Source organism: Herpailurus yagouaroundi, unplaced genomic scaffold (assembly GCF_014898765.1).
Source record: "Herpailurus yagouaroundi ecotype Mexico unplaced genomic scaffold, PumYag 182, whole genome shotgun sequence".
Classification (NCBI taxonomy): domain Eukaryota; kingdom Metazoa; phylum Chordata; class Mammalia; order Carnivora; family Felidae; genus Herpailurus; species Herpailurus yagouaroundi.
The window spans coordinates 11890004-11913087 of record NW_024412413.1 but is presented as its reverse complement, the minus strand read 5'-3'; the positions used below and the strand labels follow the sequence as shown (position 1 = coordinate 11913087).

General features: G+C 46.0%; 1 protein-coding gene across 19 annotated transcripts in view; it reads right to left on the bottom strand.

Annotated features, from left to right (window-relative positions):
* The window catches only part of RBFOX2 (RNA binding fox-1 homolog 2), a 288313-nt gene that overhangs the window by 154531 nt on the left and 110698 nt on the right, over positions 1 to 23084 (bottom strand). The window contains exon 1 of one of the 19 annotated variants that reach the window (XM_040490951.1): positions 1730 to 1844. The exons of the other annotated variants lie outside the window; for them this stretch is intronic. Coding sequence (XP_040346885.1) covers positions 1730 to 1744 — 15 coding nt within the window. The 5' untranslated portion in view covers positions 1745 to 1844. Of the gene's footprint in view, positions 1 to 1729; positions 1845 to 23084 lie in introns of those variants that run through there. 19 annotated transcript variants of the gene reach the window in all.

Sequence of the window (23084 nt, the reverse complement as noted above, 5' to 3'; positions counted from 1 at the left end):
GCAAACTTTCAGATGTCACGGCACACACAGACAGTTGTAGTGGTTTTGTGGCACAAAGTGGCAAACGAGAATGCATGTGTCCAAGTGACCAGGGGAATCCTAGCCCCACGTGGCCGCTCCAAGGGCGGAGGGGAACAGGTATCTTGGCGTGTGTGTGTATCTCAATCCAACATATGGTACTCTGGTTCGGAAGCTCTATTCTAAGGCTGACAAGTACAGGGGACTGAGAGAAATTTACAAATAACTGGCAGCACAAAGAAAGCAACTGAGGAGACCGTCATTGTCTGCTCTCGTCAAACATAAATGAGCAGAAATGAGATGAATGCAATTTGCTTCCTTTCATAACTCCTCTTCCAAACGCATCAAGACAGAATAACCCATCCTCTCGTCAACAGATAGCTGATCAGTCCCACCGAGAAGGCTGCAGGGACCCTTGACACAGATGCCTAGCTCACGGGGAGCTAAAAACTACTTAAAGGATGGAAAGTGTGTCAGACAGCTCTTTGACTTCTTACAAGCGCTAGAAAAATAAATCAATAAGGGGAGGAAATTACATTTCAAGGTCATATTCGAATACGAAGGGAGAAGGAGGAAAAGAAGTCCCTCTAACACACACACACACACACACACACACACACACACACACGCCCTCTGTGGCCAAGCTCCGTCTCCATAAACCTAGTTAAAATTCTGCCTTCTGATATTTATAAATTTAGTCTGTTTGAGCCAAGTAGGTTTCTGCAATTCCAGATATCTAGGCTGAAGGGCAAAGGGCAAAGTGAAACTTTCAAAAGCTGGCTCGTGGCCAAGGGCATCACATCCAGGAGGCTCCCTTAGCAACACACAACAGCTGTCTGCTCAAGAGAGGGCGCCGCCATCTTTGCAAGGGGCTATAGATGCTCTTATGTTCGCAACTACAAGTAGCGTGGGTTGTTTTTTTTTTTCTCGTATCGCTGTCCCTGTCATCCCCCTAAAAGTTATCACATTTCACAACTTAAAAACCCCTCCAATCCCAGTAGATTTCTCTCCATCCCAAGTTACAACGCCGCAGTGAACAATAAATTCAAATAATGTGAAGGTATTAAGCTCTTGGCAAATGTAAAATGCTTTCTAATGTCTGGTTATTAATTACTATTCTAGCTGCTACAGACTTGGTGTCGGACCATGGGCAAGTCACTTTGTGACTTAATTACTTCCCTCATAAAATTTTCATAACAACAGTGACCTACTTCATAAGACGATTGTGGAGGACAATACAAATTATTTAAAACTTTTAAAAGCTTATTCCTCAGCAAGAATCACGCCACCTATTGGCTCTCGATAGCTAGAGAGATGGGTTGGTTAGCGAACGCAGTGCCCCCAAAACAAAACCCAGGTGGGTCCTGGCCCGAGAGGACGACGGCAGCTCCCAGGCGGCCCGGCTCATCTCGCCCGCCCCCATCTGCCTTCTCCAGACCTGCCAAGCCCAGGGGATGACGCCGCACCGGGAGCTCACCCCTGCGCCTAAGTCTAACAAGATAAACAACACTTAAAAAAAAAAAACAAAAAACAAAAAACAACCAGTGTCACCATCACGGCGAGGCTTCAAGAACCTAACACCTGGGAGTAGAAGGGGAGGTGGCAGTCTGTGCTCGGAGGGGAAGGCCATTCGTGCTAGAGCACAATCTCGCAGCTTTCCACTCCTTATATGTGCAAGTGCAAGCCCTCACCCACAGCACTCTGTACTCACCCAGAGGTACATCATGTCAGACCGGGCTGCTCAAACTCAGCGGTCAGTTGATCCTGGACTGCAAAAGGGCACTTCAGTGAACTGGAGGAAAGGAGGTGCCAGACTCGGGCGCCCCCCCCCCGGGCCCCGGGGGGGGAGAAACCCCCCCCAATCACTTGAGCTTAAAAATCTGAAACGACCGGTCTCCTCCCCCCTCCTCCCTCCTCTCCAGCTGACTGTTCTGTTGTGCTCTCTCCTCCCTCTCTCCCTCCCTCTCCCCCTCTCTCTCTGGGAGTTCCCAGCCCCGTGTGTCTGAACTGGAGAGTACAGCTCTCTCTCTCTATTTGCCTTCAGGGAATCTCTCTCTGCCATTCTACTTCTAGAAACACAATCATCACTCGCAGGGATTATTGCAAAAGGCAGGGATGGGCGGGGCTAGCAATAAACCACCAGCACCAGTTTCTAATGCTGGACGTAAACTAGTTTAAGATGGGTTCTTTAAACATGAATGAAGCAACCAAAAAACTCTGCCCTCCAAGAAGATCAAGGGGAATTGAGTCAAGTTTCTCCCCTGTGCATTTCTTCCGGAGCCCCCTCAGAAGCCAAGCATAAACACAGAACCGGCTCAGAGCCTATATTCCCCCGAAAGGCTGGCCTTGCACCACTCTCCTGGATAATTCCGAATTTAAAACAGAAGAAAACTTCCATATAAAACTCAAGTGGGCTTTTACCTTTTTTACCACTTGCCCTAGTTCAGATCAACACAGCCTCCCTTCTGAAGGGAGAAAGGACAAGGGTCACATGGATTCTAAGTGCCTACCATGTTGCAGATTCTTTACTAGACATGGGGACAGAGCAGGGGACAGAGCACGGGTTTGGAAGCTGGGTCTGCAAGGATTATCATCGTGGCCTGGGGAAAATCACTCAACCCGATGAGGCCCTTGTTTCCTCAACCAAAAGCGGTGTGTAGGAGTATTCCTTGTGGAGTCATTGTCATCAGCTCCAGTGATAGAAATGTGTAAGCTGTCAAGTTCCTGGTGACATGTTTCCTAATTTAGTGCAGCGCAAACGTTTAGAAATTTCCTCCAATTTGCCAGGCATAGTCTGATCAATTAGGTTCCACAGTGAACAACAGGTATCGCCAAATCATCTGTCCTGCTGGTTCTTACTCAGAAAATAGCCGACTCCTTCATCCATCAATGCCCACTCTCTTTCCTTACTTCCTACCCATTTCTGCAGGTTCAAATCCAAAAGCCCACCCTGGCTATGCATGATCCCTCCCTCCGCTGCGAGCCTGGCCTTTGTAACGTGGCCCTCGCCATTTCTGCATTAAGTTACCACTGCATTCCCGTACCTACCAATCTTGACTCCTGTAGCCACACCTCTCAGGGTAGAGTCCATCTATTTCGGGCCATGGAATCTTTTGCATAGTACCTAGCAGCACACAGTAGGTCCACTATACATTCTGTGTTTTGAGGACTATTTCACTCCTTTAATTAAAGGAAAAACAAAATGAGACAAACCAACCAAGCAAACAAACAAACAAAAAAACCCAAAACAAGAGGCCTACCCCCTTGCAGCTGCCTCAGGGATCTGTTCCCCTCAGACATGTTGAAACGGCTCTCGCCTGCTTGTAAAATCTCCAAGTAAGGTCTGCAAGCCTCACCCTCAAGGCAGGCCCTGCACAGGTACAGGTCCTCTGGCTCTCCCCGCCTAATCTTTCCTGCTGTAGTGCTTCCGTATTAGGGCCCGCTCCAGTGGAATTCTTTGTTCTCTTAGGGTAGGAGACAGGTCACTTTTCCTTTTCTTCCACCACCAACTACCTGCCTTCTGCCAGAGAGCTTATAAGAAATACCTTTTCTCTCCTCTCACCTTCAACTCCCAGCTCATTTAACCTTGAAGGTGGGGCCAGTATTCTCAGCCTCACCCACACCTTTTCCTTTGCTTTCTGCAGAACCTCTCTGCTTCCTCTGAAGGCAGGATTACCTCATTTCCAGTACAAAAGAGGCCTAAGAACGTCCAAATCTAAACCCGAGACAGCCTTTTTTTTTCAGTGGGAAAATAAATCTTGACTTTCTATAAACTGTTTCATCTATAACCAATTTTTATTTTTTTACAATTTTTTTTCAACGTTTTTTTATTTATTTTTGGGACAGAGAGAGACAGAGCATGAACGGGAGAGGGGCAGACAGAGAGGGAGACACAGAATCGGAAACAGGCTCCAGGCTCCGAGCCATCAGCCCAGAGCCTGACGCGGGGCTCGAACTCACGGACGGCGAGATCGTGACCTGGCTGAAGTCGGACGCTTAACCGACTGCGCCACCCAGGCGCCCCTATAACCAATTTTTAAATGCAACTTTCCTCTCTAGTTTCATAGTCTATGCCGGAAATCTTAAGTTACCAGACCTCTCTATACTCCATTCTTAAGATCTGCATTAAAATCACACTGTGAAGCGACTGCAGTCTTTGCAAACTCTTTGAACACACAAAACGGACGCGTTCATTCTTAACCAAGTATCAAAAAAACAAATACGACAGAATTTCGTGTATTGTCCCTTTATGGTGTTATCTTTTGGTCAAGTTTGGGATGGGATAAAGATACTCCTACTCTCCTGGAGCCAAGTAGAAGAAACATGCGTAGACAAGAGAGCTCCGACACAAAATAAGAAAAGTTCAGATATGTCACAAAAACCCGAAAACGACCTCCAAAACACTCGTAAGTGGATCCATTATAAACTTTGGAACCACAGGGAGAGTTTGTAAATACCTACTCTAAATGATTCTCTCCCTTTTCTCCTTTTCTGATCATGATTTTTAAAACTGGGTAAACAGTCTGGTCGGAAATCAAACTCTTCTGTGTTTTCGTCAAAGACACCAAAAAAACTCCAAAAATTCACAGGCAAGCGAAGCGAACCTTCTTTATTCATGCTCCTGCATGTCCACATTTTCCTACCTTAAAAAAAAAAAGGGAGGGGGGGGAAGGAAAGAAAACAAAGACATTAGAGGGGGAAAAAAAATCTCCCCAATCGTCAAAGTCAAATAAGGAAACCTATGATTTATAGCCGGTGAAGAGACACAAAGGTGTTAACAATTCCACACCATGAAGACGCTCTGAAAAGGATCACGGTCTTCTCTCGTACATACGATCAGGAGGCACACATACTTCATTCTGTTAGAACATTTCATCAGGCTGTGTGACTGTACTCTGAAACTCAGCGGCTGAGTAGTAGCTCTGAGGAGAGAACATGTGAATCGGAGCATCAGGGAAGGAAATGTCCGAGGGAGGGCCCACAGAGAAGTCTGGCATGCCTGCTTCTGAGAAAGAAAAAATCAGATTATCAGGGACAGCAATATGGGTGCTGCCAGTAATTCTAGCCCTATAATGCATCTCGAATTCCTGCTTCTGAAAGTGCTGGATTTTGTAATGTGAAGAGTCTGGTGGACCAGACGCTCAGAAGGGTCTGGAGCCACATTCCGTATTCTCTGCCACAAAGTCTAACAATTCAAGAGACTGCATGTTTTATGCAGGTTTCTCTGTGGGTATAAAAGGCTGCTGGGGGAAGCGTGCCCATCTGAGGAGCCAACAAAATTTCGTAAAAATATACCTGGGAAATCAGGCACTGAAGATTTTTCCAGAAGAAATCCAAGACAACCCTCTGAACATAATTTATATTCCTTTCGCCTTCGGGACGGGTAGAGACAACACACACTCACCACAACACTGAGCTATAGACGTGGGCCGTATGAGGGCCAACTGAATTTGAGTTAAAAAAACAAAAAAGTTCAAAGAATAGGGCTCTTTTAACCTTGCTTCCTCTCAGCTTAAAATAGCAAGGATTCCCACAGGGCAGTTCTCTAACAGAATTTTGCTACTCAAAATATGACCCATAGACTAGTATCAGCAGCCCGAGCATCAGCGGGGAGCTACTTAAGTAGGAAAACTCTCAGGCCCCGCCCTAGACCTACAGAATCAAAATCAGCATCACAACAAATGCCCCAGGTGGTTTGCAGGCACATTCGAGTCTGAAAAGCTGGTCCAGATAAAGCACTGTCCTCACAAAGCGCCGCCGGAGACCCAAGGAAGAAAGGCGGAGACGTGGCTGCATTCTGGTCAGGGGACTCAACCCCCTGCAAGACAAACCCGGGAGTGAGTATCACACCCCTGCTTGATGGCTTTGACGGGACACCACCGGCAGCTGTTATGTACAAAGAACATTCCACGTGCCTGAACCATGCATGCGTTTTCTCAATGCATCTTCACAGTGTCTCTGGAAGGGAGGCCCTGCTTTATTTTTTTTTCACATATAAAAGGAACTTGGGACTCAAAGGAGCCAAAAGCTGAACACAAGTTTGTAGGGCTCCAAGACAGTTTCCACTGCGCTATACTTACTCACTGATAAAATCAATCAAGACTGGGGCGCCTGGGTGGCACAGTCGGTTGAGCGTCCGACTTCAGCCAGGTCACGATCTCGCGGTCCGTGAGTTCGAGCCCCGCATCGGGCTCTGGGCTGATGGCTCAGAGCCTGGAGCCTGTTTCCGATTCTGTGTCTCCCTCTCTCTCTGCCCCTCCCCCGTTCATGCTCTGTCTCTCTCTGTCCCAAAAATAAATAAACGTTGAAAAAAAAAAATCAATCAAGACTGCCAAAATCAACGGAAATTTTACCCTGGATATAACCCTGCAGGCCACCTCTGCCCATTACCAAGACTGCCAGCAATCAGTGACACAGGTGAGGTTTGGAATTCAGGGGACACACACTGTGAGTTCCCAGAGACTGCGGCTCGGGCCGGTCAAGTACCACTCCTATTCCCACCACCAATGTCGTCAAGAGCATGGTTTCAGAAACCTCTTCTGAACTGCGGTTACCTTCTATGAAGTCTAAACTGAGCTCTAGATGCACGGGTGGAGGGGGAAAAAGGGTGCATCTCAAAACTCCCCTCTCAGTACAGCTACAGGCAAATTGGTGATGTATTAGCGCTCTTACCCCTGCAGTGTTCAGGGAACCCAGAGCAACCGGCCCTAAAAGAGGAAGATGCGTTATCTTTACGTTATCTTAAGAGCTCTGTTCTTCCTTTACTATGTTTCAATCGTGCTCTTAAATAAGCTCCCATACTTCCATGTAACTCGCTCTGTTACCCCTCCAGTACAATTCCTGCCCTCTTGGGAAGCCCGTATCCCAACCACTTTTTCATTATCTACCTACTCCAGCCACTTCTTCCACTCCGTCCTCTGTCCAACTGTGATTCCATAGTTCGTAATAAGCATCGCACCCTTGCAAACACCCTCAATCCCGTGTCCTCTCCATCCCTGCCACGTGGCAAAACTCCAATCTCCAATCCTGGTGAAACAGTTATCTGCGTTCTCTGTGCTTGTGCCCACACAACTGAATGCTGCTGGAAAAAGATCACATAACCAAGCTGGCCGACTTCACTAGAAGTTCATGATCACAAAGCTCAACGGGGCACTCATCCATGCCAAGCAATCCCACCAAAGCTGCCCTTGTAAGCTTCCTACTCTCCAAAATGACTCTTGCCTTCTCCTCAAACCTCCTTCAATTCTCTCCCCACCATCTGACTTTCAGCTGTTGCTCTACCCAAATATTTCATTTTAAAAGAGGAGCATTCAGGGACGCCTGGCTGGCTCAGTTGGCTGGCCCAGTCGGTGACTCTTGACCTCCGGGTGGTGAGTCTGAGCCCCACGTTGGGTGCAGAGACTATTTAAAAATAAAATCTTAGGGGCTGTGGGAGGGGGGATGGGCTAAATGGGTAAGGGGCACGAAGGAATCTACTCCTGAAATCATTGTTGCACTATGTGCTAACTAATTTGGATGTAAATTTTAAAAAATAAAAAATAAAATTGAAAAAAAAGAATGGAAAAAAATAAATAAAAATAAAATCTTTGGAAGGAATGAATGAATGAATGAACAAGCCAACAAACAAACAAACAAATAAGAGAAGCATTCAGACAGCGTCTTCTGTCCAAATCTACAATCCTACCTAGAAATGCAGGAATCTCCTCTTCCTTAGGCTCTGCTACAACGAAGGAAGCATTCCTGGCGTCACGGCCCATTTCACCGCTTGTGCTCACGCCCCTCCCCGGGCACCCCTGTAAGGACTGTGCTGCTCTGCTGATCACCCTGCCTCTTGCATCATCATCACCTCTTTACTCATCACTATCGTGCCAGCAAATAAACATACGCCCACCCTCAGAAAAACCTCCCTCCGCTTTCACGCACTGATGGGGAAAGCACATACTGCTGCCATCGCTCTGGGGGGCAGTTTGGCAGTATCTATTAAAATCTGAAACACACGTGGCCTAGGGCTCAGCAGTTCCAACCTCCGAGGAGCCTAGCTTAGAAAAGCCGCACAACTGTAGAAGGAAGTTCATTATAGCCATCTGTAAGAGCAAAAGAACTTTAAAAAACGCCAATGGCCTATAGTAGGCAAATGACAAAATGAACCATGGTTTTTAAAAAATTCTCCTTTGACCCCTTACCTCCCTACCACCCTGCTCACCACTTCACGGTAATGTTTCCCCAAAAAGCTGACAACACCTGTCTCCACTTCACCCTTCATTTCTTCTTCAATCTACTCAAAATAAGGTTTCCAAGCCCTTCACTCCATTGAACTCCACTGAAATGGTCAATGTCAACGACTTCCATATTACTTAATTCAAAGGGCATTTTGTGGTCCTCAACTTATCTGATTCAACCCAGTTGCCAACTTTCTCAGACCTTCTCTTTTTCTAAGCTTCTGAGATACTATAGTCCGGGCACTGTTCCCCCACCGTCATCCCCCTACATCACTGATTACTTCTTCTCAGTGCCTTTTTCTGGCTTCTCCCTCAACAGATCTCTAGAAAGAAAGTGTTCCTTGCAGCTCAATCCTGGGTCACGCTCTTTTATCTGAATTGTCTCATCCATTCCCATTGCTTCAAATACCATCAACATGCTAATAACTACCAAGTTATAACCCAGCCTAGACCTCTTCTCACGCTCCAGTGGGACTTTCAGCCATCTCACAGACGAGTCCCACATTACGGGCTCTTAATTCTCTGCCACCACCACCCCCTGGAAACCCGGTATACACTTGGTGTTCCCCTACCTCGATACGTGGGACCACCTGGCAATTAGGAAAGGCAGCGTCCCTTCCCTTATCCCTCGCCGCTCACATCAAACCCATCAGCAAGTTCTGTGTGTCTGACTTCCCTGTCTCCTCTGCCACCACCTTAAGCCAAGCCACTGTCGGTTCCTTCCTGGACATCTCCACCGTTCCTCCACTTCTGCTGTGGCTCCCCTTCAAAACATTCATCACAGAGCAGCCTGAGGGAGTTTTTGAAACACAAATCAGATCCTATCACTCCCATGATTCTACAGCTTCGCCTTACACTTAACAATGTCCTCTATCTGAAGTCCTTAGACTGGTCTTTAAGGTCCTAGATGACCTGCTAAGTGCCTGCCTCTCCAACCTCAGTGCACATCATTACCTGGCCTTCAATCACTAGGCTCTAAATGCACTGGCCTCACGCCAATTCCTGATCTAGTCCACCCCTCTCCTCAGCTCCCCCCCCAAGAAGATTTTCTTCTTGAAACCTCTCCTCATCCTGCTTTATCCTCTGCAAGGCTGGCTCCTTCTTATCTTTCAGATCTCAACTTAAAAACACCTCCTCAAATAAAAAAACTCTCCAGACCACTCTCTCCAGTTGGAGATCCTTCGCCCAAGCCCCTGCTCTCTACTACTGTGCTCGTTTTATTTTCCTCCTACCAGATATCAAAATCTATCATTTATTTATTCCTTTGGTTTCTTATTTCCTTTCAACTTCTCTATTAAAAAGCAGTATTTTATATATACCACATACAACTGAGATCTTCTACTATGGAACATTTTATCCCTTGACTTTTTATTAAGGAAGGTCAAAGTTATTTGTAGGAGTTTCTGGCACTCAGGCAGCTAACTAAGTCCTATAAATAAAATTAGAGCGCTACTCATTTTGCCCTAGTAACCAAAAGGGCTCAAAGTTTTGTGATAGCTACAAACCATAAATACATGCCTGCACCAATGGCTTTAGAATAGTAGTTTGCAATAAACATAATACTGGTATGAAAAAGCAGTTCCAATCCATTTACTTTAAGCTAAACTGAACACCAACTTTCCAAACTGCCTCCTTTCCAATACTATAAATGTGTTCTGCTAAGCACAGTAAAATAGCATCCCAATCCAAGCTCCACTACAATCAAGCTTGCTGTATAGAATTATCCAGAGTCTAAAATCATGCATCCAGGGGCACCTGGGTGGCTCAGTCGGTTGAGCGACTGACCTCAGCTCAGGTCATGATCTCACGGTCCGGTCCATGAGTTCGAGCCCAGCGTCAGGCTCTGTGCTGACAGCTCGGAGCCTGGAGCCTGCTTTGGATTCTGTGTCTCCCTCTCTCTCTGCCCCTCCCCCACTCGTGCTCCATCTCTGTCTCAGAAATAAATAAACCTTAAAAATTATTTTAATAAATAAATAAATGAATAAATAAAAACAAACATGCATCCAACACAGTAAGCTCTAGTCACTATTTGAATTTAATTCAACTAGTTAACATTGAATTTTTAATTCCTCAGTCACACTAGCCACATTTCAAGGGCTCAAGAACCACATGAGGCTAGTGGACAGAACAGATAAAAAACATTTCCATTGTCACAGAAAGTTCTATTGGACAGAGCTGTTCTAGAACATGGTAACTAGGAAGCAAAAGGTCTTCCAAGTACCCAAAATACCAAGATGTTCATGTACTTTCATCAGCAGGCAGGGAAACTCCACCAGGCCTTCTCTCAGAATCTATTTATTTTTATTTTAGAAATACATTTCTGTCCTGGTTACCTGGCTACTTGCCCACTGAAAATTTAAAAGGCAAATTAGGAAAAAGGAACTAGGAAGCAGTAAGGACCGAGTACCAGGGGAAAGGGGAACATTATGTTAGAGGCAGCCACATCAGGAACCAGAGAGACCAAGAGAAAAAAAATCTAAAAAGCAGGTAAGGTATTAAAATGCATACAGATGTCAAAATGGGGCCATACAGTAAGGCCAAACCAGTAAATGTTCCTGAAATACCATCCTTTCAGTCATAAACTATAATTGATGTTGACAACTGTGTTAAAACCATTAACAAAGTGTCTACTATTATACTATGAAAAAGAAATAAATTATATAGTTATATAATACACTTTGCAAGGATTTATTTCCAAAATAACGAAATCTTAAACATCTTGGTTTTTAGAGAAGGGAAAATCCTCTGAGCGAGCTGGAATACACCACCACCAAAAATAACTCATTCCTAATATATTCTGTATGGTCAAATTTTCAATTCAGTTCAACCAACATGAACGAATGTTCAGTTAAACCAATATGAACAAATGTTGTTTACAGAGCAGGGACAGATACGAGAAAAAGACAAGATCCTTCTGTTCAAGGAATTATGGTTCCTCCATACAAAAGAACACTATATAGCTTTGGCAGGGGGTAGAGAAAGTTCTTGGAATACTCTACTATATATTTTTAAGTGATAAAAGAAACGTTCAGAATAATGTATAGCACATTATCATGAGGGGGAGGGTGCGATGAGGAAATATACACAAAATGGTAAAATGCCTATTGTCTCAAGGCGAAAGGCACTGGGAGGGCTCAAAACCAGAATCGGGAAGCAACTTTTCACTATACGACTGTTTTGTACCTTATGAATATTGAGCCATATACATGTACTGTCACCTAAGTTTGTTGTTTTTTTTAAAGCAAGTTCTTTATCCCCAAGAAACCTATAATCTAGTGGCTTACCCAGGCTTCAAAAAACTGAAGGGCTAAAACACTAAAAAAAAAAAAAAAAAAAAAAATTTTTTTTAAAAAAGGGCACCTGAGTGGCTCAGTCGGTTAAGTATCCGACTTCAGCTCAGGTCATGATCTCACGGTTCGTGGGTTCGAGCCACATGTCAGGCTCAGAGCCTGGAGCCTGCTTTGGATTCTGTGTCTCCCTCTCTCTGTCTCTGCCCCTCCCCTGCTCACGCTCTGTCTCTCAAAAATAAATAAGCATTAAAAAAAAATTTTTTTTAAACTGAAGGGCTAAACAACTTATATTTAACTAGTTAACTAGTTAACTAGGGCTCTTTAACATATTTTATTCTTACTAAAAAGCTCACTCTCTACTATCTGAAATCTCAATTAGTGAATTGATTTCAAAAAACTCAAAGTTGAACTGTTACAGAAAGTGCAACGATCCTTACCATGACCTCATATTAACTTTTGAAAAAAAAAAAAAATGCTTGCATAAAGATGTACACTTTTCAAGAATAAAAACATCTTACTGGATAATCCAGCAAAGATTGGTTGAAAACCTCCCAGGAAAGCTACAGAATGGTCTTCTGTACCATATGGGAGGCAAGGTCAGGTCACTTTGATAGTCCCTGAGGGGAGAATGCTGGTGACTTCCCAATATTTTTTCTTTCATTCTACCTTAGTAACAAAACTTGGTTTTCATTCTAGGACATTACCATACACACCTTACAAAACGAAACAAAACAAAAAAACTGTATCTCCCAACCTCCCTTGCAGTAAGGTGCAGCCATGAGACTTAAGTTCTAGCCAATGAAATATTAGTAGAAATGTTATAGGAGACTTCCTGAAAGGCTTCTTAAGCAGGGGAGGAATCATGGGTGGAGCTGTAGCAACCATCTGGGCCACATCCTACAGACAGAAAAGCAAAGAACAGTAAGGATCCTGGGTCTGTGATAACCACGGAGAACCACATCAGCTCTGGACTACCTACTTTCAGACTTCTTTTTCCTGAAACACAATAAAAACTCACTCTCGTTTTAGCCACTTGGTGGGGGAAGAGGGAGGTTCTATTGTATGCAGCTGAATTTAATCCTAAGTGAGCCTTTCCATAGTAAATTATTTTACTGTGATTTACAAACCAAAATGACAGAAATTTGATACAACAGAAACTAGACTAAAAGACTAAATACATGCATACAGCTTCTACAGAGCATGTAGCGACTTATCATTAAAGGTGGGATGCAGTATGAGAGAAGTAAGGGGAGGTGCCCTGATACAAAAAAGGATTTTTTTTTTTTTAAAACCTGTGCACTCAGGCACAGGCAGTATATTTAAAACAAAAATGGCTTCATCTCTTCCGTTTTTACACTTAAGAATGATTTAACTTCTCCAAAATGTGTCTTGAAGTCTGAAAAAAAGCAAATGAATTCACTTGTTGAAGCCATCAACGCGCCCGTGAAACCGCTTCTGGGGGCTACTTTAGTCCACGGAGACACTGTACGGGAGTCGTGTCGCACTGCGTTGTTCAATTCATTCTGTTTTGAAAAGTATTCCATGGTCATGTAACTCCGAGACACGTGCTCGAAGTGATTTTACTCTTTGCCAGACTTCCGCTTTTCAGAATCTTCTAAGAGGAGACCGAAATTAAGAGATGCTTTTTACTAAGTTTCAAAGATACCCACGGGCAGCAAACGAGCCATCCAGGGGTGTCAGAGATGAGGCGACAGGCAGACAGATGCCAAGAATCTGCGGCACATTTTAAAGGGCTACAGTCAGGATAACAGGAGTGTGAGAGACAAAGTCAGACATCTTGAAGGTTTTTGTTCCCAGAAGGGCTACCAGAGGCACTGCCCTTTTATGTACCCTTCTCCGTGAATGGCCATATCCAAGCAGCTTTAATTAAGCAGCATGGTCTCTGGGGAATTGGAACTAGTCTACCTTTCCTGTTTGAGACACTTCTTTTTTAATGGCTGTTTGTGAGTCTGATGTATGACTGAGGGCTTGCTGGTCTTCTGAGCCAGCAGGAAGAATAAAAACACCGAAACAACACGATCTCCTGAGAAGGTAATCTGTCTAATGCTAGAGTGAACCAGACCATTCCATCCCAGATCTAAGCGATGTCTTCCATATCAAAGTTCTCCCCAAAAGACAGTACATCCCAAACCCTATAAACTTATTTTCAGGCCATGACTACGCTGTTAATAACATACATGAGTTCAGTGGGACTTACTTTAATCATTTCTGAAACACAGTTTATTTTTAGTAAATATAAAAGTCCCCCACATGGGAAGCTACAACCATGCCAAAAATTTTCTATGAGGAGATAAAGTCCTATTTATAGACCTATCAGTTGCTCCTTGCTTAGGCTGTAACATAGTTTCCACTTTAAGCCTGATATGACCTCCCCTGACTTCTCTCCTCTCTAATGTTCTTTTCATCCTGAAGTTTCTCACATTTATCTTCACCTCCACAGGGCACTTAAGTTAAGCTACCATGGGGTTGGGGGGAGGGGGAAGGGAGAAGGAAAGAATCTCCTCTCCCTAAGCCTTCTCCCAGTGGAGGGGTTTAGGTGGGTTTCAGGAACCTAAAACGAGGAAGAAAGGAGTTCTTCATCCGGTGAGCTGTTTGCGAGAGAACCTAATAAATACTTAGTCCACAAGAACACTGCCACACAAGCGAGCCACGCTCCTGACAAGTGGGCCCACAGAGGTCTTCATCCGTGTATGACTTGGCTTCAAGTTTTCCATCTTTTACAAAGCCAGCAAGAATAAATGTCAAGGTTTCCAATATGGAGGATGTTGTACCACAGCTAACCAGGGAACCAAACGATAAATGTAAGAGATTTATTAACTTTCTCCTAAAGACTGTCTCCTTCAGGGCCCAAGCTGCTGTTGATGTTGTTTCACATCAGCTGCCTGCATCTACACATCCCCACTTAAAATGCTAACTGCCGGACCTCCATCAACGATTTCAGAAGGGTAAGCACCTTACCCTCATGCAGTGAGCCATGTTCATGGTCTCCTTTCCCTAGCAGTGGCAGGAGCCATACCCCCTCTCACCCTGCCCCTGCCCCTGCCCCACCCCACACCCTGGACGAGACTGTAAATAAACCCTGTCTTTACTGCTCTGGCAAACCCTCACCCCTTTGATCTCTGAACCCCAGTAAAATCTGTTGTCCCTGGTTCACTTTTTTTTTTTTTTTTTTTTACAACCTTAAGTATATAACTGCCTTTTGTTAATTTTATGTCTATGGGTCTCATATCCTGAACGAGACTGCAAGTTCGATTATGAGCTCCTCAAGGGCAAAAGCCGTGTCTTATTCATCTCAGGATCATCCGCGTCACGCCAGGCGGCTGGCACAGAACAGGCACACAGTACTCATTGCTGAAATATTTGTTAGGCTGATCCGGATGGCAGGGGCCACGGAGCAAAGTATACTTCTCTTATGTGAACCTCACTGCACACAACTTAGGAAGGGCCAACCTGACTGCAGTGGCACTGGATCGCAAGCAATTCCTGAAAGGAGGGAGAAGAACACGGCCATGAAGGTGACACCCAGGCACCTCCCACTGGGGGATCTCATCCCCATTCGCACGCGTTCAAAGACATGGTGAACACAGGATTCACCGAATGACAGGGCAAATGACAGTATTTCCTCACTCCAAGGAAATTCAACCTGCTTTTCCCATCTACCTGTTTATCACTCATCTTCTCATGCCCACCTCTTCCTGCCCCCCCCACCAATTCACAGTGAAATCCCCAACTCTCCAGGATCTCCAGGAAAAAGCTCGTGATTTAGCATTTTCACTTATAACAAGAACGGATGGATTTAAATTTCAGTAAAAATAACTCAAAATAGGGGCGCCTGGGTGGCGCAGTCGGTTAAGCGTCCGACTTCAACCAGGTCACGATCTCACGGTCCGTGAGTTCGAGCCCCGCGTCAGGCTCTGGGCTGATGGCTCAGGGCCTGGAGCCTGTTTCCGATTCTGTGTCTCCCTCTCTCTCTGCCCCTCCCCCGTTCATGCTCTGTCTCTCTCTGTCCCGAAAATAAATAAAAATGTGAAGAAAAAAAAAAAAAAAAACTCAAAATAAACATCAGTTAAAAATTCCCTGGTTGTAAAAGTTGGCAAAGACCAAGAAATGCTCCTCTTAAAAAGCCGTTTTCCACTCTGACCTTTATCACGTAAAATGGTACTTCCCTTTTTAACAGAAGACATACGGATTTTCTGGGGTGAGCTGAGGCGTGGACATGGATGATTAAATGAACTCTCAAGTTCATTTTTCGGAGGCAGCCTGATACTAAAGAAAGAACTTGGGTTTGTAAGTAGAATCAAATTGCCAAATCACCACTCAGGAGCTATGACCTTGAGCAAGGACTCTAACCTAACCTCTCTCAACCTCTATTTCTTCATCTGTAAATGCAGGGCTATTTATTATGAAAATCAGAAATAACGTACATAAAACATCTAGTAGGTTAGTGCCTGGCTAAATAAATTACAATTGTTAATAGATGTGCTTATTGTCATTTTTTTTCTCAGCCCACAATAAAAGACACAAAATGGAAAGGACTCCTTGACAAATCTGACATTTTAGGGCCACTGCTATAATTTCTTTTAAATTGGTACCAACAAAGGGGCGCCTGGGTGACTCAGTTGGTTGGGCAACCGACTTCGGCTCAGGTCATGATCTCGCAGTTTGTGAGTTCGAGCCCCGCGTCAAGCTCTGTGCTGATGACTCAGAGCCTGGAGCCTAGTTGGGGTTCTGTGTCTCCCCCTCTCTCTACCCCTCCCCTGCTCACGCTGTGTTCTCTGTCTCTCAACAATAAATAAACGTTAAAAAAAAATTAAATTCGTACCAACATAACATCAGTAAGAACTCACCTAAAGAGAGCTATTTTCTCTGTGAATTTCAAAGTAAAATCTGCAGGAAGAGAAACACAAAGTGTTCCGTTGGGCAAGATGACCCTATTAGAGCCCATGACTAGGGGAATTTATAGGTGGTATCATGAAAAACAAAGCTCTTCACAGGGGGGGGAGCTTCCAACAAGGGAGGATAGATGTCAGGGATTCCGGGTAGGGGTAAACCCAATACTGCAGTATCTATGTCATAGAAAAGCTTCGAGTAAAGGAATTTGCTTTGTTTTGTTTTGTTTTAACTCTTCCAAATTCCACCCTCCCTTAAATCAGCCATACTGTACTTATCTGACAATAGCAAACAGAAAAGGAAATACATGCCCTACATGAGGTAAGGGGGATGCTCAGAAAGTGGGAGATGATGGCCAGAAAGGATGAGAACGTTTCTATGTACGAAAGGGGAAAACTGATGGCTGAATCATCTTCTTCTGTGGCTTTCAGGAGATGGCAGGATCATCTAAGTCACTCACCTTCTCTAGAGACACGGCTGTGAACCGGAAGACAGCAGTGTTTGGTCTTCTACAGGGCAGGGCTAAAAGCCACTAAGGAGTTAAAGCTTCCAGAGCATGAGAATAAAAATGCTGGAAGGAATTCTCAGGCTTTTTTAGCCAGCCCAGTGGAACGGAAGAAAGCCTGGGCATTGGAGCCAGATGGGCCTTCCCAACTTTGACCTTGGGCAAGTCGGACAGCCTCCCTAACCTCCTCTCTTCTCCTCTCTAAAATCGGATGAATGGCGTGTGCCCTGCAGAAGGCAAACTGTAGAAAGCAAACTGCTTCACAAGAAGCACGCAATACAGGTTGTTTGTCCTCAAACCTCAGGCTAGCCATATGCAAAACGCCGGCGGCTGGCATATGTCACAAATGTCCGTCCTCTCCCTTTCCTTTCCATCTAACTTAGCAGAAAGGGACTCAAGTCCAAGTAGGGAAAGGAACTTTCCCAAGGTTACACGGCTGGTTACTGGCAGAACTAAGGCTTAAAATCAGCTTTTGCAAGCTGGATGCATCGCACCTTGCCTCGTTAGGAACATTCCCATGGGGACACAGCAAGCTTGGCTTAACGTTAAATGGGCTCAGAGGGTCGACGTGAACTAGAGAACAAGCTAACTGCAAGGTCAGCAGCTCCCTATGGTTTAGACACCCAAGAGTTAAGCCCTCGGCCAGGGCCAAGGCTCCAGAGAGCCTGGGCTGGGCAGACTCCTATGGGAGGAGGCCAGAGAGGCACTGAAATCCACTCCTTGCTGTGATTGGTCGGCTCCCAAAGGGGTGGGGAAGAGGAAAGGGGGAGGAATGTCACCCGATCCCCACGGGGAAAGGAGAGCGGGAGCATCTGCTCAGGTTTTCAACTAAATCTGTAAAATATTTCTGAACACTTGACCACCAAACTCAGAAGACTGTAACCTCTGACCTTCATGAACAAGAGAGTGCTTGTTCTTTAACGACCAGATTCCTAGTAATACAATCTAGAGGAGCGAGCAAATGCAAAGAGGCAGTTTCATATCACTCTGGCCCCAAATTGGGAAGGAACGCTTCTGCTCTAGGTGCTTGAAATCAACACTGCCACCATCCTGCCTGCCCCCTTGCCCTTACGGCGACAGGAACCAGCCTGTTGGCCTCTCTGCTACCATTTTTCTCAAAGTCTGCCATTCCGAAAACATGACGAGACTACACAACCTCATCCCCTCCCCTGAATTTCTCTCCATCCTCTTTAAGAGGAGGCCCTTCCTTTTTAAAAAGGGTATCTTATTGTGAGACGCAACCACTCCGTAATTATGTCAGCACACATGCGCAGGGCAGAGAGAAGGGAGGGTTGGGGGAGAGAGAAACCCAATACCTTGCCAAATCCATTGGGAAGTCTGCCCAAGTTATTAATCCAGGACGGGGCCACTTAACTGAATTGGTTGAGGCAATGCCCTTCAATCCTGGCTGCGTTCTTTCCCCCAGGGGAGAGCACAGGAAGGGCCTATCTCCTCAAAATCTTATGACCCTGACAAGTCTTGATTCCACAGAAACTTCTCTCCCATTTCAAGGCAATACACAAAATACTTCAGCTCTGAGCAGAGAATCAGAGAGCCAACCCCTATCCCCAATATGCTATGGGGACTCCACAGGACTGGTCACTGAAAAGCCAATGAAAACCGCATTCCCTGTGTCGTTACCTACAGCCACAACTCAACAACTCAATTTTAAGTCCCAGTAACTGACATGGGGGACGGGGACGTGCACCAAAGTAAAATCAAAGAGAAAGCCTCCTACTGAAGGATGGAAACGGGGGGCCCTTGAAGTCAGTCCAGGGACAAACGTGAGCCTGCCTCATTGAGGCCCCAGGAACCAGGCCAAGGCCCATCCAAAATAACCCGGAATGGCTGGGCAGACCCATCCCTCAGGAACTGCGTAGACTAGTAATGACCTGACCCAAAGGGTGAAGATTCCTCAACCTGGAGCCAAAGCAAATCAGCTTCAGGAAGTTGCAGAGGCTCCTTATGTCTCCCCTTTGTTTCTGCTCTACAATCCCAAAGCTAAACTTAATCCAAACTATGTTACGAATGCCCTTTGCTAGCACAGAGGTCTCATTTATAAATCCCAGGGAACAGAAGTGACTCAGCCCTCTTTTACAGGAATGTTCAGCAAATTAACTACTCAAGGAGGTTCTGCGTGGTTATTAAAAACACAGGCTTCAGTGTCAGGCAGGCCTGGGTTTAAATACCTGTTCCACTACTTTCCAGCTCTGTGGAACTCTCCTAAATCTCTCTAAAGCTTGGTTTCTTTATCTGTCAAATATGGCTTCCACGCCTACCTCAAAGGGAAGGCTGCTGAGAATGATGGGGAACTGAGGTGTGTGTGTGTGTGTGTGTGTGTGTGTGTGTGTGTGTGTGCATGTACTTAGCACAGGAAGCATTCAATAAACAGTAGCTGTCACTATGAATTATTCTCGAGGACTATAACACAACTTGTCTGAAGAAAAAACACCGCCAGCTGACAAGTGTATTAGCATCCCTGCACCTTACCCCTCAGATCGGAGACTGGTAAACAGCAGGAAAAAGCCAAGGATTACTTCATGACCATCTACTGAGCAATGTGCTGGGTGCCAGGGGAAGAGAGTGAGTGAAGGCCACAACCTCTCCCCTCGAAGGAGTTCACGCTGTGGGGAGGGCAGGACCAGGACGGAAAGGAGGTGATGAGGAGAAAGGGCAGGACCGCCCGGCTTGTGTTCCGCCGTGAAAGGGTTGCTTTTGAGTCTGATCCCAGCAGTGAGGGTCACGTTGAAGAAATCTATCGGGACCATGGAGGCTGGCGGGGCGCTGGAAAACGGGGTGCATTCTGGAGCTCTGTGCGCCAAGAGTGAGGGGATGGGGAGTGGGGCCATGAGCTGGGGGAGAAGTATCGTGGTCTTTTCTCTTCACACTACACCAGGAACGAATTGCATCGAGCGTGGGGCAGCCATGAGCACACAATTTCAGACAGGCACCGCAAGATCACTGCTTGTAGCGCTGATGCAGCGGCACGTACATTTTTTAGCAAAGAGGCACGGGGCGCTCAAAGAATGACACTCTTTTAATCGAAAACATGAATTCTCACTGAAAACCAAGCACTGGGGAAGGCCAGAAGGGGCTGGGTTCCATCAGCCCGTGGCACCAAACCCAGAAACCGGTGCTCTGGCTCCCTCCCCGCTTACAAATTTTCATCCTCACGAGCCCAGTCTGTCAAACTGGCACACGCACACCTCAAAGCCCGCGTTGCTGATGGACTGGAGCAGGGCTAGGCCACTCCTTAGTCACGACAGCACACGTCCATCAGGAGACAGAGCACACTTGGGGAAAAGCACTGAACTGGCAACGAAGGCTCCGGCCCAGAGACCCAGCTCTGCCACTAGCAAGAGCTCTAAGAACATACGACTACAGCTTTGGGTAACCCTCCGACCTAGACTCGGTTTTCCCATCCACAGAACCAGGGCGACGGGACGACATCCAGCCCTCACATTCAAGGGGGCCCCAAGGGTCAAGCAGATGCCCCCCACCCCGCATTCCTGTCTCGGCATTGTGGCAGACGTGCCACCGAAGAGCCGGGACACTGCGACACGCGATTACAATTCGTTCTCTCAACTAGACTGAAAGTTCAGGCCCAGCAGAAAGTCAGCCACAACCGTTCTGGAACACAAACTAGAAGGTGTGGGGACTTGCAGTCCTGGTCCAGATTGTTCATTTTATGAAGGTCAGGACTCTCTGTTCCTTGGACATTAAACCAGGAAAGAGAGCAAAAGAAAGCAACGGGGCAACAGTCAAGTCACCTGGCACCTGGAAGGGCACATCGTTTGCTTGCAAGAGGAGCCCTCCAAACGGGACGCTCAGAAGGACAAATAGGAAGGGGCAGCTGCTAGTATTTCTGGCCAACAGATCAGGGCCTGAAAGATGGGTGTTCTCTCCACTGAACAACTCGTATGGTCAGAAATAATCTTGTTGCCAGCACGCAACAAACCGGCAGCTCTTTAGAGAGGGCTCTCTGGGGACCCAGGGCTGCGGCAACCAAGGGAAATGTACCCAGATCAGATCAGCAACGGCCGCTCCGGTTCCACGGGAGGTATTGTGGGGAACAGCGGCACCGGCCAACACACAGGATTTACACAATGAGCTCCCTGAATGCTGCACGTGTCCAGGTCAGACGAGCTGCTGCTCTGCCACGAACAACCCGGGAGGCAGATGCCACGCATCTGGGTGCATCAGGGTGGTTTTTCGCGGCAGTTGCCCATTCTCTCCATTTTAAATCCGGAGGAAGAAGTCTTATTTTTTGTCCCCTCCTCTTTACCTTTCCCTTCCCAACATAAACACGCGAAGAAGATGTAGTCTGTCCACACAATGGAATATTACTTAACAACAGAAAAGAACGAGGTACTGATGCATGCCACATCGTGGAGGAACCCTGGAAACATGCCAAGGGAAAGAAGCCAGACACAATCGGATCACATTATATGGGATCCATTTTATATGGAACATCCAGAAAAGGCACATCTGTAGAGACAGACAGTAGAGACGAGTGGTTGCCTAGGGCTGGGGGAGGGCGGGGGGCGGTAAGGGGGATAGAGGGATTGGGACATGATGGCTTAGGGGTACACAGTTTCTTTTCGGAGTGATGACAGTGCTCTAAGATTGACCTCGGTGATGGCTGCACAACTCTGTGAACGTAACTATGATGCCACCGAACTGCACACTTGAAATGGATGAACTGCATAGTATCAAATTATATGCAATAAAGCTGTTCTCAAACGCCTCAAAAGAGTCACCACCTCCTTTAGGAAGGGAACCGTAACGAGGGAGGTTTAACTCTCTGGCCGCCCCTTGTTTCCAAACGCCAGCCCTGGAGCCTTCCTATCAACTGCTCCTTTTGCACAGGCTGCCGCCTTTCCCAAGGTAACTGGGCTCGATGGCAGCTCTGCTTGGGGTCTTAAAGTCCACTCCCGCTCTGTCTGGACTTTAGCGTCCTGCCTTCCACATCTAGCTTCCCTGTCCCTGAAAAGGTAGTAAACCTCCCCCACCCCTCCCAGCACACACCGCATACCGCACCCCACCCCACCCCCCGACCCCCGCAGGGGCAGCCGTGGCTCACGAATGACCTGTAACACCACGAAAAGGAATGAAGATAAATGATAACGTGGAAGCACAGGTTTGGGAATTGCAACAAATCTGGGCTCCGATCACAGTGTGTGACCACGTGACTCTGCCTCACTCTCAGTTTCCACTTCTGCAAAATGGAGAAACACCACCAAATGCATTTAATGCACGCGGTGGTGATAAAAATTAAATGGGAAAATCTAAGTAAATGATTCATATGATGCCTGACTCACAGAAGGTACTCAATAAATAATAACTGTTATTTACAGAAGTCTTATGCCCAGTTTTTTCATGCTGTCCTCCAGCAGGTCAGCCTATCAAAAAGGTGGCAAAAAAGGCAGGCTTTTGGTGCCATCAAATTGTTTCTCATCTTTCTCACTTTTCTAACCCATCTCACGCACAGATCCCTAGTCCATTCCTAATCCTTCTGAATGTTTTACTTCAAATTTTTTTCCCTTTTTTTTGGACTCACTTTAACTTCAAACCTCAGGCTCAGTATTGCCCCTTCAGCTCTATGCTCTCTCCTCAGCCATAATTTGTATTTACTGCCTTCCTTGTAATATGGTAAGCCACTGGCAGCACAGCACCCGGTATCCCACTCCTCCTAAAAGCCTAACTACCACAGCATCAAAACAACTTCAGATGAACCTTCAGAAAAAATTAGAGTGGAAACTTATAATGGAACCCTAGGCAGCCATGAAAAATGTTGCTATAAAAATAGCTAATGGCAGGGTTGCCTGGGTGGCTCAGTCAGTTAAGCATCCAATGCTTGATTTCACCTCAGGTCATGATCTCACGGTTCATGAGTTCGAGCCCCGTGTCAGGCTCCATGTTGCAATTTTAGTATATGTGCTGCCGAAGCGAGCACAGGCTCCATGTTGATCGTACAGAACCTGCTTAGGATTCTCTCTCTCTCTCTCTCTCTCTGCCCCCTACCCCCCAAAATAAATAAATAAACTTAAAAAATAGCTACTGGCATGAAAAGATATTTACAATAGAGTGGGAAGGAGCTGGAAGCATCCTACAAAGTCTGTACAGCATGATGACATTTTG